The sequence below is a fragment of the Morone saxatilis genome, unplaced genomic scaffold, assembly GCF_004916995.1.
Source record: "Morone saxatilis isolate NCDOM2014 unplaced genomic scaffold, NCSU_SB_2.0 Contig21, whole genome shotgun sequence".
Classification (NCBI taxonomy): domain Eukaryota; kingdom Metazoa; phylum Chordata; class Actinopteri; family Moronidae; genus Morone; species Morone saxatilis.
The window spans coordinates 13,471,994-13,490,925 of NW_023339774.1; the positions used below are offsets into that span (position 1 = coordinate 13,471,994).

At 39.3% G+C, this 18,932-nt stretch overlaps 1 protein-coding gene across 1 annotated transcript in view; it reads left to right on the top strand.

Annotated features, from left to right (window-relative positions):
- rgs3a (regulator of G protein signaling 3a) overlaps positions 1–18,932 on the top strand; it is a 104,630-nt gene that overhangs the window by 60,023 nt on the left and 25,675 nt on the right. Inside the window, exon 11 of the mRNA XM_035667409.1 lies at positions 8,883–9,866. Coding sequence (XP_035523302.1) covers positions 8,883–9,866 — 984 coding nt within the window. The remainder of the gene's footprint in view (positions 1–8,882; positions 9,867–18,932) is intronic.

Here is an 18,932-nt window from a genome sequence, read left to right on the forward strand (position 1 = left end):
GCTCTTGTTTGAGTGCTACACACACACACACACACACACACACACACACACAAAAAGAAAGACCAAATGAAAACAAAAGATAAATGCATCTTCTCTCACTATCCTCTTTCTCACAGACACACACACACACTCACACAAAGATCTCTCTCCGCTCTTTCTATGAAGGCCTTTTGCAGTCTTTTTCAGTGGTCACATTGTCTTCAGCTGCCTGGCGTCACGGGGAACGTTACGTCAATGACATTTTCTCTCTGAACCCTCAGCTTCTATCAATAATGCCTTTGCATCTTTGGATGTGACACTCACACACACACACCCAAAAAACCCCAACCCCATCCCATTTCTCCCCTCTCCCGCTGTCATGGACTATGGCTGGTTTCTGTGAGAGAATGAATCTTGACTGAGGTTTTGTAGGAGTGACAGTGCGCTATTTTGTATCTTAAGATGAGTTTGAGTTGATCGCAATGGCTACAACGTAAACACACACATAGACACATAAAGGAAGGCAACATCACCGGCTGAAATATTAATGAGAGGAGGCTTTGTGTTAATAAATTGCAGTTGACATCTCCAAGGTTTAAGCCACTGTGAGATATTTAGTGACTGTATTTTTTTTCAGCTATAGTTAGTGTTGCTTACACACAGAATATTTCTGCTACCCTGCAGTATTGGTACCTGAAATGAATAACAGTATTGTTCTGGACAAGTGCATGAACTTTAATTATACAATGATAATGTTGCAATTGTGGGGTGAAAACCTTGCTAGTTTTTTTTTTTTAACTTTATATTGGGATCACAGCATCAGTTAAAACTAAAAATCTCCTTAGATACTAGATTAAATACTATAATTATGTGAGAACATAAAACAGCCAAGTCTTTTGATATCATTTTTTTTCATCATTCAGTTAAAAAGAGTACTTTTATGTTCCCAGTGTTCACCTGACATCTTGTCCTCCTGGGTTTCTTTGATCTACAGACCGCTTTTTTCACCTGTTCCCTTACTCCCTTTTTCCATTTTCTGTTTTCTCCTTCCCTCTAGGCCTGATCACAGTAGAGGGGTCTGACAGATAAACGACTATTACCGTCTCATCGCTCTTCTCTCAATGAAATCGAGGGTAAATGAGACCGGTGCATTGCGGTGCATATAATGAGGCCATTCAGAGATTGATCATCTATACGGTCTGGTCCCTTAACAAGTTATTGATATTACACAAAGCAATAAAGGCTCGTAAATCTTCAGACCACAGATTCTTCTGGACAGTGCATGTCAAAACATGTCTAATATAAATTTAGTTGGCGCAGGCATGCACACAAACAGTCTGTCTTCCCGTCAATTATACACATACTAGAAATATCAGGGTAATTATCATAGATAGAGATACAGCATGAGAAGCAGCAAGCTTATAAACATGTACACCTCTTACAAATTAGACTAAACATGTGTGATTGCAGGAGCGTAGAAAATGCACCGTGTGTGTGTATGTGAGTTTATGTAACATCCTCTGACGTGGGTTGGAGCGAATGATTTCACTTAAAGTAAATAAACAACTTGGGCTATGCGTGTATGAAAAGGACTTAGTGGAAGATAATGTGGGTCACAAGTACTGTAACAACAACATTTAATAATATAACTCAGACAGTAGTCAAGTAAGATTATTTTTGATACTTCAAGTACAGTTTGCTGATAATGCTTCTCTACTTTTACTTAAATAACCTTTTTAATGCTGACTGATGACTATTTTTACCCTGTAAGTATTACATTTTGGCAGTTTCAAAAATGTAATTGGCAAATTGGCAAAATGTATTCTAAAAGCAACCATTCATTGCACCAGATAATTGAAAGTAAGGTAGGCAGGAAAAACTCATAAAAATAAATTGCTAAAAAACATCTAAACCAAAGGGGCCTGGTGCTCATCAAAACAACTGGCTGGGTTTGTGGGTGGGAAGCTGTTGAGGGATCATATCCTTGTTGTCTAGGGAGGACCTACTTTTGGTCAAAAAGCAACTCCACTTCAGTCAGAGGAGATGCATTTGGCTGGCCATTTCAAAAAAGGAAAACATGCAGACCCCATGTTTACAAATTCAAACCACTTTCTTTCGAAAATGGTCATCAGTATGCTAAGTATGTTTATCAGTAATAAATGGGCCAAAACAAGTGGGCTAAAAACTCCTAAAATGGTTCTTTGATGTGTAACCAAGTAGATTGGATTTCAATGTAACTACAAAGTGTAAGTAAAAGAAGAATACGAGTAAAAGGGAAGTCTAATGTTTGAATAACTCTGAAAACTATTTCTTGTCTGACTACGTTCATTTTTATGTTTTTCCTCTGGGCTATGTAAACAGGAAGTCTTGTCTAGACTTCACTGACCTTACATGTCCTTTGTAGAAATCAATGAGATAAGTCAGTGAGCAAAGAAAACTTAAGTAATGCAGACTGATTGGGTCGAGTTACATCACTTTAACATCCTGACAGCTAACTTGCTGTCATACAGACTCACCACTGAGTTAGTGGGAGGAAGAAAGTTGAGAGACAGGGAGTGGCGAAGAGGAAGAGAAGAGAAAACATGTCCTTTTGTTTAGCAGTGTATAATATTTTTAACAGCAGTGCTAATTAAATTGAGCTAGATGTATTGAAGTTGGAGGTGGATTTGGCAACTGTAATGGCTGCAACATTAAACCATTAATATTAGACTAAGTAGAGTGAGGCAGGGGAAGACTTTAATGCTCTTTAATGTAATGTCTTACTTAAAAACACCCAGGGCACATGACATTAAATTGAGAAAGTGGAAAGGAGGAAAAGGAAGGAAAGATATAAAGATGAAAGATGGCACCTTGAAACCGAGAAGCAGGAGGGGCTGGGGAAAACTAAGATGACAGAGTTCAAAGGTACATCCTTAGCTTTTGGAGAACGCACAGCTGCTCCCCTGGGATGGGTCTCTCATTGCCATGGTAACTGTGGGACAGAGGTCACATGATTGTGTCTGTCCACCAGTGTGTGTGTGTGTTTTCCACAAGTTCTATCTTTATGAGATGATTTTGACCTTCAGAACCTTAAAGATTTGATTATTTATTTTTGCAAACAGGGGTTGACATTTTTGTCAGGCTTCATTTCCTCTGGGAGATATTGGGGAAAAATGACCTTAGAGGTATTTACTGCTCTCACCTGATTTATTCTGTATTTCTTTCACCACCCAGTCGACACGGTTACACCAAGCATGAGTCATGAATGAGTAATTTGGCAGGTGTCGCTGGCAGGTGTAACTTCCCAAAAGAGGGGGATTTCTTTTTGTTGGAGTAGGATCATTAGACAGTCGAGTGCGTGTGCAGCATAATTTCTATCACTATTACGTCAGTGCAGGTAAACACATTAATACAATTTGAAGTTTCAATTTGTGACTGTAAATCGTGTAATATGGTATTCTGGATACAGTCTCTATCTTTGTAGCTGTGCACATTAACAAGTCAGAGAAGGCAGGAAACAAGGTCAAGGGCAGCTTCCCTCTGCCCATTTGACTTTCGAAATTCAAATTCCGTACTTTGGGTCTCCCAAGGCATACTTGGCATCCGTGCATTGTCTGTGGCGTATGATTTGTCTTTAAAATTGTACAATATCTGTGTCACGGTTTTGTGTATTTACCATATAGCCTACTGTGATTATGCAACAAGGGACAAAAAATAATTTAAGCTTTAGAGTCATTGACCCTTTCCCCCAGTGTTTCTGTTTGTTTGACTTTTCAGTGATTTATTTTTTTCTCTTTGTCAATCTTATGAATGTTGGACCTAAGCCCAAATGTACTCTCAGGAAATGGGACTTAACAGACCCAAATCTAGGAAATGCGATAAACCTCACCATCTGCTGATGTACTGCCTCCAGGTTGTTTTAAGCCAACAAAGAGTGCTAGTGTCTGTTACCTTACCACTTCTTAACCAGCACATTAACTAGACTACCTAACAGTTTTTTAAGGCGGAAATGCTCACAGTTTTACAGTTCACTTGAGTGTTACAGGTGTCAAATATTTCTCTCATGGAACAATAACATTTTTGTTATTTTAGAGAACTGAAAGGAAAGCACAAGAAATAGATGGTGTATGACATACAAGAAAGGTCCCTGGTTTTCTGCACAAGGCGCATAAAGAATTGTATAAAATGTGTGAAATGACCTAAAATGAAATTCAATAGGCCTTGCTAATTCATGGTGGAAAAATATCAGTAGCCAGTATGGCTGCCTCCTGGCGCTGAATGCAAGTAAAGGGCACAGTCTCTAACATGATGAAGCATAGTTTTAACTCATTGAACACATGGAGCTAGCCGGGCATCAAAGCATTAAATCACATCTCCTCAGTGAGCTGAATCCAATCTTATACTGTTATACTGTGTATACTGACCCTTCGCCACTAAGACGAACAAAACACTTCCACTTCCGAAAGGTATTGACACTACTCATTTATCATTCTTGGTAGCGTTTTTTAATGTGTCGTGTATGTTTGGAATTAAGATAAATGTTCTGTGGAAGAGTTAGTGTTAGCTACTCATTCGCTAGTGAGGTCATCGTAATGATGTTTATCTGCATTAAAAAACCAAGATCGACATTTTCCAAGATTTTGTCTCCTCTCCTCTTCTGTTTTATTCACTCTGCCCTCTTCCACTTACTCATCTCATTTCTATGTCGTTAACATTCACTGACTCCCTTCTGCTTGCCTTATCCACTTTGTCTCTATCTATTCACTCTCTTACCCTGCATCCCACTCTCCCTGCCTCTTAGTGCAGGTTTTGTTTCCCCGCTTAATTGAGGCAATGGCAAAGATTGTAGTGTGTTGAATCATTGATGACTTTGAGCTGCATTTGAGTACACGTGTATTGTACTTGCACATATACATTTGCTTTTGTCTTTTCATTTATCTTTTGAAGCTGGCTTATTGAATAGAGGATGTGAAATATTGTAGGTGATGTGGTAATCAGACTCACTGGAAGTAGGCTGTGGGTGCAAGCCTACTGTTGGCAGAATATATGAAATTATCCTCCCCTTCCACTATCTGCTTGTTACTGTTTTGCAAGGGCACTGTCGCTGCAACTTAGACCAAGCACTGCTCGAGACAATTGTGATTAGTTTAAAGAAATACAAACAAGCCAGAGCATTTTATCCTCCTATAGCAGAATGATAAGGAGCACAGCCCTAAAACAAAGTGTGGAGATTTGTGTGGGTCTGACGGTGCAAGACTAGATGTGGTAAATCTCCTAAATGTAAAATGCCTTGAAGATGAACAAGTTTGTGAATATGTCTGTTCTTTACATATCTTCAGATAAGACATGGGGATAGGGTTAAAAAACACAATCATCTGAAGCTGCTTGATTGTGTGTGTGTGTGTTGTTTCCGTATGTGTGTCCAGTGTAGAGAGTGTGAGATGGAACAAGTGTATCTGACAGGACAGGTGGCTCCATTGTGTCTCAAGACATATCTTCAGCAGTCAGGGTTTATGTGCGTAAGACAGGGAAAGAGACATGGGGGTTTGTCTAAATATACGGCGATAAATGTTTATCCCATGACGTTTCAAAATGTTCATAGTGGCCTCATAAATTAAGTCATAATTTTTCTGACAGTGACTCGCTATTCTGACTTTGACCACCATGAGCAAGACAGGAAAAGGAGGGGCAGAAAGGGATACAGATAGAGGCTTTACTTCCACTTTCCTCCATGGGTGCTTTTATGAAAGTGCATTTCATTCTAAATATATCCCTCATACACCCAGTGCATCAGTAAGAAGCCTTCATATCTTGGTTGTAACACTACTGTGAACCATTTAGATAGGATCACAGGGAGGTTAAGAGGGAGTTAGAAGGGAAAATAAGAGGTCTGGATCACCTTGGGGCAGTTGTATATATCCATGAACATCAAGACAAGTCAAGTTTATATTTATAGCCCTGAGTCACTGCTCTAGTCTCAAAGGGTTTAACAGTGGCCACTTTGAGAAAACAGTAAATGAAAGTGACACCACCCAAACAAACAAGCAAGCAAAAGGTCTGAAGAAGCTTGCGTTCGAGAAATATTCCTTATTTCAAATGAAACAGCATCCTAAAAAATAAAATAGAGGTTTGGCAATTAGGTATGACTAAGGAGTAGGAGTTTCAGTACTGCTCTTCGAGGGCTTGGAAATTGCTAGGATTATAAATTTGTTTGATGTTTGAATTCCTCCACCAGCCATCCATTTACCGTCGCTCATGAGATATATAATCCCTCCAGCATGTTCTGGGTCTACCCTGGGGTTTCTTATCAGGAGGGTTGCTGATGCCGTACCAATCCGCCGGTTGACCTTATGCTCCATCTTACCCTCACTGTGTATACGGTTCTCTGCCATAAAATGGTGTGTGTCTCCTCTCACCAATATAATAATGCATAATTAAAAACTGATTTGAAGGAAAGGAAAATGGTCATTGAAGGGTGTGTTTATCTTACTGTTATTGGCCAGTGTCAACAGCTGTGTCTTATTTGCAACAAAACTGTTGCTGTTAGAAAACTGTATATCATGTCATCATCACATGTGTTTGTGAGGTGCAAATGTTTTCTTTAACTAATGCTCTGGAATCTAATTTGAAGTAGTTTATTTTTCATCTGTTATTCATCTAGTATAACCACTAGATGAATGGCCTCATTTTAGCACCATGTGCTGTGCTGCAATATGCACAACAAGGCACAGTATTGGTTTCCTCTCTATTATCAGATGGTAGAATAGTGTCATTTTCATTGGGATTTAATTTGGCTTGATATTTGTTATTGTTCTATCTACAGAAGATTTTTTCTTTTTAAATTACCCAGTATGGGAAAATGTGATATTTCACTGGCTGTCTACCACACAACCATAATACACAGAACAAACAAGTACGAGCCTTGGTCTGCTAGAAAACATCAGATGTAAAAGTTTCTAAGGGGTTATTCATCTTAGAACAGAGTCTCAAGGTTCTCCACAGCCCACATTACAAAAATATGAGGTCATACTGTTGCAGAAGACACACTGACCCTAATTTCAGACTTCAGTGTTCTGTATCCACACACACCGTATTCAGATTGTACTTGCATACAGATCACAGTTCACACCACGCAATATAAAAATAACCACATACATTCTGCTTCTACACTAAAAATACAGAAGCAATATAGATGCATTTCTATTCTTGGCACACAGACCCACATACAATATTTATATGAGCTACAATTAATAGCTACAGTATACATAAGATTAGTTTAAGAATTGTTCTTCTGAGTTGATCCTGACTGAATGTCCTAAAAGCTCTTTGCAGAGTTCATGAATACAGGTGAAAAGTTTAGAGGCGAGTAAAACCAGGGCAAGAGTATCTGGGGAAACTAATTTGAGCGGCGAAAGTACACAAACAGCTTGTGAAATATCATGAGAGCTGTCTGAGAGGAGGCAGCATTATCTCCAATTAGAGCAGAGCATCTTGTGACTGCAGCTTGCTGTCATGGGTTAACTTGAACAGCACAATGAGGCCCTTTACAAGACTTGCTGCAGACTTGAAGGAGGTAGAATTGATTTTACTTGTTGTGATACTTACTTATTAAAGATATAATCATGCTTATTTTATTATATAAAAAAGCTCAGTTGCCAGTGTCATTAAATCAAACGGGAAAAAGTTTTCCTTAATTCAACTTGACATATTCAATATCATCGAAAACTTTGTGATCTTTAGTCAAATTTAAAAGACAATTCTGTGGGTTTGAATGATGTTAGGCCAACCAAAATGCATTTGTAATGATCCTCCCACTGAGGGCGCTGTGAGCTGGAAGAGGCTTTAGAGCAGCATTTATAACCAGCAGATTTTGGGAAGGAGGTGATGCAGATTGCCAAAGGCAGGGGATGAAGACAAGCAGTGTGTCTGTCTGTGTGTGTGTGTGTGTGTGTGTGCACTGTACACATGTGCATATTAGTGTGTGGTGGGGATATTGTGTTTGACCCTGGAAAGTGGGTGAGGGCAGTGGAGGGCTTGTATGTGTGTGGTCATTTGGGCTTGGAAGAAAATTACAGTATGTTGAAATGCTAGAAACATATCAGAGGGAAGATGGATGGGTAAAGAGAAGGGTGGTTGGTGGTAACACTTCTAACACAGTCTCATCAATTTTTGTAAGAGGTTCGGCTTGTTTTTTATTCCACAGTGCCTAAGGGCACAGTACCAGTTAGATTGACTGACTGCACCAATCTCCAGTGTAGTGGGGTAGCTATAGTAGCATGAGTGAGCAAAACAGCAGTATATCACATTATGATATTACAATATGGTCTTTGCCAGGAAAAGTAGTATAAGGCACGACAATTAGTTGTATTGTCCCACGTAGCAAAATATAACCCACCTTGCATCTAGGATGCCTCACAAGGCCTCGATGGAAAGAGAAGCATTTTATAACTTTTATGCTGTCATTTGTCTAGTTTGACAGCATCACTGAAGTGCTATGTAATGCCTTGGTTGTAGAGATTTCCGATCCAGGAAATCTAGCTCTGGCCCCTCAGTCATGAAAGCTCACAAGTCATGAAAGACTGAGCTATGATCAGTTGGGGTTTAGTATATTGTCTGTCATGGGAAGACCATCATATACTCTGAGACAGTGACCTTCTCAAAAGACATAAATGTCATCTAGTCTGATCCTTGCATTATGGCTTGGTCACACTAACATCTAACATGACAGAGATGTTTCAAGACCAAATTCAATAACAGCTAATGGAATAGTTGTGATAAGTTGATTTGCTCATGGCAGCAAAATAAATCTCAATCATGCTGAGTTAAACTTGTTAGATTTACGTCTATAGACGTAACATATTAATTGTCCAAACAGATTTGACTAACTGTTCTGTCCCTCTGTCTATCTCTCTTCCTTTTACTAGATGTTGGAGCCTAAGGTGGATGCCTCTCAATGTGAGCTGGGTGGAGTAGGAGATCGAGGAGGTGTGTGCCTCCACCTTCCCCCCCGCAGCTCAGAAGGTGAGGAAAGCAGCCTGTACCCATCCAGTCCCTCAGAGCCGCCAACCATGGGCAGTCCTCACCCCTCTGAGCCTCTCACCCCTTTGGATGACATCTACATGCCCCTTGGGGGTCTGGTGGGATCTGAGGAGCGACATAAGGTGCCTCCAACACCACCTCCTTCCACCGAGGGTGAGGATTGCAAGAGTATGGAGGAGATGGAGATCTGGAGAGAGGGGAAGGATGGGGAGAGCAGGAGAGAGGAAGATGAGGAGGAGGAGGAGTATCAGGCCTACAGAAAGAGTCCAGGGAGTGAAGGGGAAGAGAAAGAAGAAGGAGAAGAGGATGAGGGAGAGAGGAATGAAGAGGAAGTCAACCTAAACCTGGTGGTGTCAAACACAGATGAAGACAACGCCTCAGAGCCACCTGACACCAACGCTCCACCCTCCTCCTCCTCATCCTCATTTGTCATCCCCGAGTTGCGCCTTGATCGCTCCTTTAGCGCCGATGCCCTCTCCTCACCCAACACTGACGAAGAAGAGTACGATGAAGATGACGATGAGGAATCCGAAGATGAAGACGATGAAGACGACAGTGACGATGCCTACCTGCAGCGTAGCGACAGCAAGCGCCGCAGCATGGTAGAGGGTGCCACCTGCGAGAAGCATGGAGGAGGTGGGCTCAGTGTGCAGAATTCCCTCCGGAGGCGCACCCATAGCGAAGGGAGCCTCCTGCAGGACCCCCGCACGCAATGTTTCACCTCCGACAACGCCATCAACTGCCTGGAGGCCGGGGGAGCGCACCACAAGGGCGGCTGGACACTCCCATCGCCTAAAACCCTGAAGAAAGAGTTGACCAAGAATGGAGGCTCCATGCATCAGCTGTGTATGCTGTTCTCTGGGAGGAAGGTAAGCAGCTTCACACTGAACAGTTAATACATGATACAGTTATAGAAATACAGTACTTAGAAATTATAGAAAATTCAGCAGCTGCCATGGTTATAATACACTTTATCTACTTGAAGGACTAAATATATTAAAACACACACAAACACACTAGAGATTTGGTCTGAGTCATATGTATAATAGAGCTTTATTCCTATGTGTGTCCTAACTATTGCATCAGCAGTGCTTGAGCGAGTACAGGCCAGTTCACTGGTTTCTGCAAAAAGGGTGACATCAAGTGGTAAAATAGGGCAAGTACACTTTTTTACAATTCTGTAGCCAGTCAAGTATATCTACCAGAAAATGCCATAGTGATTTCCAAAACAGTAGACTTATACATATACATAAACACTAACCATATTAACTGTCTTACATACCGGGACAATCTGAATATACAGTAAATGTATAGCACAAATTTGTATAAATTTATTAATTGCATGATGGATCAACAATTTTCTGCCTAACCGGAGTTTGAAAAATATTTTTGAGAAGAATTTAAGTCTCAAAACATTGTACAAGGATTAATGATATAAAATATTAACAGCACAAGAAAACAAAACAAATGAATGACTACAGACATATTATATTATGTTATTTATATTATGTATATTATGTTATATTATGTATTAAAGTACAAATTGAAATTTTTGAGGTGCACGCTTATGCCATTATGTACATACATAAGCATCTGTAGCAGAGTGATACATTGGATTGACTGATTTAAGGCCTGATGGCTATGTGCCAACTGAAAGAATTCATGCATAAGATAAGATGTTTTGTATTAAGAGTGCTTCATTTTGTTAAAGGTTTGCAGATTTGCAAAATCATTTTATGTCAGCAGTTTGCTTAGTGCTGGACTCTACTGTAATACAAAAGTAAATATATTCTTTATAACTGGATCGCAAATGATTACCTTTCACCTTCTATTTGAAAAGTATTTGGGCAGCGAGTACTCCATCCATTTTAGTGCAGGTAGTAGTTGTTACAGTTGTCCAACAGAGGGAGGCATGCATCACATCCTGTTGGCCCAGCAGCCTCACATTCTCTCTTCACTCTGGCCAAGGTTGCGAAATGAACAATTAATCTCAGTGTGATGCTAGCGTTTTCTTGTTAACTATGAAGTAATGTGTTTTAGAATTTATCTAGAATTATTACACATAATTCCATTAACTGGAATGTACAGGTCATCATTTCTGCAATGAATTCTTCCAACTATTTATAGTAGTTTGAACTTCACACCTGCACACGTATTTCATCAGTGCATTTGGCAACGACTGTATGACTGTTTCTCAAAAAGACAAATGGAAATAAAATAGAAGAGAACATGACAGTGATATCAGAGCTGCACATCCCATAGACTTAATAATACACAAATGGCAGTGCCCACTCTGTCACTGTAGGATATCAGAAGCACTGCTACTTTTTATGTATCTCTCCTTCCACAAGTCTGTCAGCACACTCAGTAGCCTTAAATGGCAGTGTGTGTGAGCTGTGCAGAGGAGGAATGCAGCAGACAGGGCTGGAGCCTATTTGTCTTGGCAGATTCAAGGGTAACTTTACTACCTATTGGCGTCATGGACACAGTTCCTTTGAGGCTTGTGTTTCCATTATTTAAAATGATCTGTCAACCCCCCCTCAATTCATAAATCATGTGACATCTCAAAGTGCAGAACGTGAGTAAGTGGTGTTGGTGTGTGTGTCCAACCTCTGACCAAGAGGATCTTATGGGATCACTTAAGATTGGTAACTTCAAATTTATGTGCCTGCCTTTATGTCTTGACATCTTTTGACATCTTGACAAAGTTTTCAACGTTCCTTGGTGCTCAGCATTATTGTGTTCCAGTAGTGAGAAATCTGGATATAATCAGTTCTTACATATCAGTAGTGTACAAGTTGTATGACTGATGAATGAAAAGGAACAATTTTTCTCAGAAGTTTGGAAAGTAAAAGCTAAATGACAATGAGTTACAAATTCATTGATGTGTGTTCTTAAAGATATTTATTAAAAATATATAATATAACATTTTATCCAATCATTATTTAAGCATTATTTGATATCAATAACACAAGATAAGCCTTAGCTCGCTTGCTAATAGTGTATGCCATAAACTGGAAGTTGTTTTGGCCTCATTAATCATTTAATCACATAGTGATTGACGAAATTTAGTCTATTTATTACTATTATTTGAATTACTTAGTAATGAATACTATGAAATACACACACACACACACACACACACACACACACACACAGACTCACTGTAAGCTCTCAATACAGCAGGGAATCAAGACTCTTCAAATACTTGCACAGTGCTGTATGTGTGGTGCATATACTGTATATGCTGTGCATTGTAGAGACAGGGGAGTGTGACAGAGGAACAGACTGTGAATATTCGAATATTATTTCATAATGTGAAGCCCCCCTCCTCTGTCTCTTTCTGTCTGTCACCTCTCTTTTCTCTTGCCAGGCAGTGTTTACTTGCCCTTTAAAAAGCACCGACTCTGGTCTTGTCTTTCTTTCCGCTCTGCACCTTTTCCTCTCACTTGATGTCTTTAGTGGCCTATCATCAATGCGAGGCGAGCCAGAGACAGACAGAGACAGTTTGTTTGACTAACAGATTTTTCTTGACTACCGCTTAAAGGAAACATTCCTGCCACTGACTAATTGTGTCCGAACTTGCTAAATCAAGCTTGGTTTATATGTCACTTTTCAAAACAGTGTCATAAAGTAATATGTGTTAACCAAAAGAAAACTCAAATTTATTTAAAAAAGGAATACATGCAAAACATAGTTTACAGTAGAATGACAAAAATTGGTTTGGTGTGTCTTGTCTGTGTCTGCATTGTTCAAGACTATATCTTTCATATCAGTATTTAGATTGGGTGTGTTCCAACAATAGGTTTACCACAAAAATGGCTTTGAAAGTAATTACTTTGAAAGGTGTCACTAACAGGTTTTGCTATTGGAAGTCACACATTGTTAAGGGCTTAGAGGGAGGAAAAAAAGAGAAGAATATTGGTCCAAGAATTGAAGAACTGTGGTACACCACATTACTATTTAGCCTTATGGAACTTGCAAAATCATCAGTTTACATAGGAAACCTTCTATTAGTCAAATAGTTACCAGCGCTAACAACTGGCTCAATCTCATAAGGATATGGCACACTCTGCCCATCAAATGGTGAATGAACACAGAGCACCCAGCTACACTGACATTAAGCAGGATATCATTTTCCACCATGTTGAAGAGCTGCTGTTAATGGTCTGTGTAAAACCTCTTCCAAATGACATAGATACCATCCCTGGTTAAAGAAGAAATTAGTTACTAGAGCTGTGGCTGGATTATAAAGGTCAACAAAGTTTTTTCTTTGTTTCTACAGGCACTATAATAGCACCACCAACGTTTAGGTAGTAAAAAAAAAAATATTAAAGGCGTGAGGGAAGTAATTCCACTGATTTCTTTTACAGTTTGTAGCCTCATTGGAACTTCAGACTAAAAACCCTCATTTCCATCACAAGGCGACAAGAGACATGCCGTAAATAGTCATATAAGACTAAACCACTGCATGTTCTTTCCAATCAGACCATTAAATTAAACTCTCAGCTCGCTGTCCAAACCCTCAAATCCTCCCTCTTTTTCCAGACATCTTACCACCCATCATCTTGTTTCAGCATCCACACAGACGCTGTTACAACACGTGTGTGTGTGTGTGTCTGACCCCAGTGCTTTTGGCTTAAGCAGGCCAAACATTTTGTTTATGAGGTCTGAGAGTTAGTTTGAAAACTGGATAAATACCGGGTGCCTTTCCAGACGTTGGGGGGGAAACAATTTTAATGTGTTTACTGATGGTTGTGTGATGGCTTACATTCCTGCATTGTATCAAGGATACACAGGGGTGCAAAGTACAGAATTAAAATAGGTTAGCATGCATTCATGCTTGAAAACAGGTGGGCTAACGGGTGGTGCTGCCTGTGCACAGACACACACACAACAACACCACCACACACACACAGACAGAAAGCTAAATGAGTTGGTATGTTGGAATGGACACCTACAGGATCAATCAGTATGGTACGGTGTTACTCCTAGTTTCTCAAGAAGGGAGTCGCAGGGAGTTTCGTTACAGACAGTGAAGAACAGATGGAAACATAACCTTTAGGATTTTTATAAAATCACTCCGCTATCCTTTTTATTGTACAATCTAACTGCAAAACAGGGAAAAGAAAGGCTGTGGCAATGAGAGGGAGATGAAGTCTCTTGTTTGGTTTGCACAACATTTCAAATTCAACAATCAAGCAGGCAATTTCCATTTAATGTTGGTGCACCATGTATACAATCAGCCCATCTATTAAATCTGTCTGAAACAGACCTGTAGGCTACTGCACAACTAAATGAATGTTGTAATGTAAATTTAATATTTCTGCCTTAGCCTTGTCATAAAAGAAGTGTGAAAAAAATAAAATTAAAATGAATGATTTAGGCTATGGTCAGAACTACAGAAAACACAGCATATTACGCTGTTTGTTATAAAACAACAGGATGAACACTACAGGGTTATCGAACACAAGGCAAACAGTACGCACAGATATCAAATAGAATAAACACCTATGCAAACAGTATGTTGTCATGTGTGTACAAAGTCGACTGTTTTTTGTGATTACTGTAGACTTGAACATCAAATAATAACAGGTTTCTGTACAATAGCATTTATTTATATTTGTTTTACCTTATAAAGACACCTTTTAGATGAAGTGCACAGATATGAGTTTAGAACAACATGTTTGGAATTCAGAGAATAGTATGTCTTCAATTTCCCGGACCTCCGCTAAATGTCCACTGCATTGCGATAAGCAGCACAAACAGTTACAGGAACCTAAACATGCTATTTTAGGCCCACGTAGAAAAATATTTGTAAACTTTGTGTACTGTTAAGTCATCTTCAAGTACCTCAGCTGCATGTCTAGGCTCTCTGTGGCCTTCCAAGACAAAGCTATTAGTGCTGACCTCTCATCATTCTCCAGGCCATAATGTGCATGTTCCTTGTATTTTAGCTAATTTTAACTCATAATTATAATACAAGAGAGGCACAGCACTTGTTGATATCAAGACTGTATTGCATACTTCACACGGGGCACTGCGCGTGACCGGAGCTAATATTAGTATGTTTTTTACTGAATGAACTGCACAAGAAGTTCATGGAAAGTGTTCAAAAATACTTTGTATTGATCTCATCCGTTCAAGTGTTGTTTTGTCCAAATATGAAACAAAATAGATCCTGCCGGTAATTTGGCTATAGGGCAGAATCAGCATGAGTTCTGTGACAGCACTGTGACACACTGAATGAATAGTATTATAGGCAAACAAGAGGGGATTTTCTTCGGTTTGACAGGCCTGGAACAGACAAAAGGTCTCCAGGGTTCAAATCCATGTGAGACGCAGCCAGGCCCGATATGTCCGATGAAATGCTAAATGAGTAACATGTAAATATTTACTGAGCAGACTGAACAAGCTTTCAGGGCAGTCAACCGAGTGTCCAGCCACACAAGTATTTATTGCTCAAAATGTGAATGAACGGAACCTGATGTTTTTTCAGTTTATGGTGTTTTACTTTAGATTAATTTTACAATGAGATTTTAACGACTATATGTGCAACCCATTTAATGGATGGCAATATATTGTATATGAGGTTGCCCTAAAAGGAAGTAGTTACATAAGACAGAACAGTCAGATTTTTTTCATTTAGGAAGGAATTCTTGTCACTTGCATAAAAAAGGAAGAGGAATGCACACACACACATTTTCTTTGCAAGTTCTGTCCTCAGACACAACTGAGATATGTTACACAACCAAACCATCCTCTCAGATTCTCTTTCTGTTATTCCACCCAACTCTCATTTCTAGTTATTTACAGCCTTGGCTTGAACAGTTAAGACACTTTTTAAATGACACACACACGCACACGTTCACTATGGCTATGAGCATTTTGAGTATGGTTAATTGCAGCATATAGGTATTGTGAGGGGGACACATAACCAAATATGCTCAAAAAAATATTAACAGTTGATACAGAATAATGACATTGAAACAGTCTAACCCTAATGTACAGAGTCATATGGTCCTCAACATGATTGTAAAAAAATAAATAAAAAGATATTCTGAATTTTAAGTGAATTTTGAAATCCTTTAGAATGGGCACGGAGAGCCTGCTAGTTCTGGTATTAGAACTAATATTATTAATTATTCTTACATAGCCCTGTTTCAGATAAACCTACTTGGAGCAAACAACACACAGGGTAGATTTATGCTTTATTGTTTGTGCTTAAGGATGAGGACTAACTGATGAAACTGATGCTGCCTTAGGTAATGAGTTTTGGCTGGAGTTGCAAATAGCAGACAGAACAGTTTCCATACCGTAAATGTTCTGTCCTGAACAGGGATTTTTCTAACATTATCTGTAATCCAACACAAATATGTAGTTAGTTTATAATGTTCTTTGGCTATAGAAATTAGACTAGTCAGTCAAACACACTGTTCAGTCCATTGCTGGCACTTCTGCTCTTTTGTTTTTCATTTTGGAGAGGCTTATAAAAGACACAACCCTTCAAACTCTTTAGATAACAAATATCATATCAAGTATAGTTCTTACTAGAGCGCATACACAACGCTTCACCATGTGGTGTTAGCCAAAGCTTGACAGGCCTGGTGAGCCTGGTTACGGTTGCTAAGCTATCATTGGGCAATTGCTGTTGAGGGGAGGGGGTTAGTAACAGTCAGTTGTGTTAGATTTGTGTGCATCTTGTTTACATCTTTCTGGCATGGTGTCTTCTGGGAGACATGAGATATATTAGCTCCATACTTTAGATAGCCAACCACACTGACACGAAGGGGAAATCCACTGCCAGTTGAGTGAGCGTGATAACAAATAAGAGCTCTGTGAGAATAACTATCCCTTTCACTTTCATTGTGACTTTATTGTGACTTTGTGAAATAATATAACTTCCTATTATGGTATTATATAAATTCTTGATATCTGCTATTTCTTTCTTTCCTGCCAAAAGTCAGAATGAAGTAAAATGTGGGACCATGTATTTTCACTATAATTCTCAGATTTATATAATCTAAATCTAAATTAGATCAATGGATGGTTGATAACTAATCTAATATAATATTTTGCTTTATTCCTGCAGTCATATATTGCTATCCTTACACTTTATATATTTTTTGATTTAAAATAAATAAAAAAACATATGGAACAGAAACAAAGAAAGAGGCATAAAAAACTCAAACCTTTTTCTTGTACGCCTGAAAGAGACATTTAACTGCAGTTTACTTAAAAGGATTTCAAACTCAGAGTGCCCATACGGGTTAACAGTCAAACATTTTTGTAGAATTAATAGTAAGTAGTGATACACTTTTGTTATTTTTTCCCTGAAATGAAACCCATTTATCTTTATCAAAATGAATAACTCCTTGTGACCTCATGAGAGCTCAAAGCTTCCCACGCCAATCCTTCTTTGCCAGGGAAGCTCCCACATGGCCAAAAACTCAGCCTGTATACCGTATTCTTTCTCTCTCTCTCTCATCCTTTCTCTGTATTACAACTAACATGGTCAGTAGGCTGCACGTGGCCTTATATCCTTTCACAAACCCCCACCACAAAAGCTAAGCTAGCATTCATCTTGTTTATTTGTTAGCAATTGTTTGGCTGTTTGTGAATACTTAATGAGCTACCTGGATAGTTACTGCTGTGAACTGTGTGTGAAGGACTGTGGGAACATTCAGTTTCCATCAATTAACTCTGATATTGCTGTAATACAACGAGAATCAGGAATATAATAGCTGCCTTTGAAACTACTTCTAAAAGCCTATTTGTTCCTGGTTGTTTCCCATTTGAAAAAGGAACACGAGCAAAATAGAACAAGTCAAACATTGAATGTCAGCACACAGAGGTCTCCGGCTCAGCACTTGTTACTCACATTGTAACAGATGCTAACAGTACTGACATTTGACAGAATAAGGAACAACAGGGGCATTGTTCCTCATGAATGATATTCAGGAGGACAGTATAACATAAGCACCTTGGAGATGGTGACGATTGTTTCAGTTAGCATCAGGCAGCTTGACTAAGCAGGTGAAAATGATGACAAAGAACATGACTAATACAATAATGCAGGAGGCGCACACAACGTAGCATTATAGGAAAACCACTTTGGGGGAATATACAACAGCAATTTAAATTTCCTCAGTGACCTGACGGTGTCTTTTATTCGTGAGACGTGATAGACTGATGTCACGGCACTTGGTAATCTGACCTATGTCAGCAAACCCAAGCTTTCCACCCACCATAGTGCCCTACAGTGTATGCAGTTAGGTCATTAAGTGACTTTGGATGCTGTCACTAGTACAACAAAGCTCTCTCCTGACGTTCACAACATCCAAGAGAGGATCCAGAAGGCCCCTTGTTTCATAGTTGTGTGTTTGAATGGAGGTGTTTACAGCACTCGTTGCCATAGCTGGTTGAATCGGGAATCGGTTACATAAATGCTGATATATTGTTTCTCACTTATACACACATGTGACACATACAAACGTACACACTGTGTTCTTTGTATCACAAATGTTCAGAGATACTTAGTAAAGGTGTCTTCTGTATACTACAACCTGGGCCCTATTTTCCCAAGTGACTAATGTAGACAACAATTTTTAAAATTGGCTGCAGCCGTGATTGTTGGAACAGTGGAAAGCCAAACCAAAAAGGTTTAGGTACATTTTATTTTGTTTCTGTTGAGTTGAATGAAGGGTTAGGATGTTGCGGCGATCTGCAAGGTAAAATGACAGTTCTTTTCAATGGAGTCTGGTGGCTTTCAACGGAGCAATATAACTACTATTTCTGGTTAAACAAAAAGGTCTATCTCTGTAGGGATCATTTCCATAATGTTGTCAGACACTTGTCCATAAGGTCACATTGCAGCCAGCTTCGCAGCTGCCGGGCTGTAGCCCTCTCACTCAATACTGGACCAGTTTCAAAAA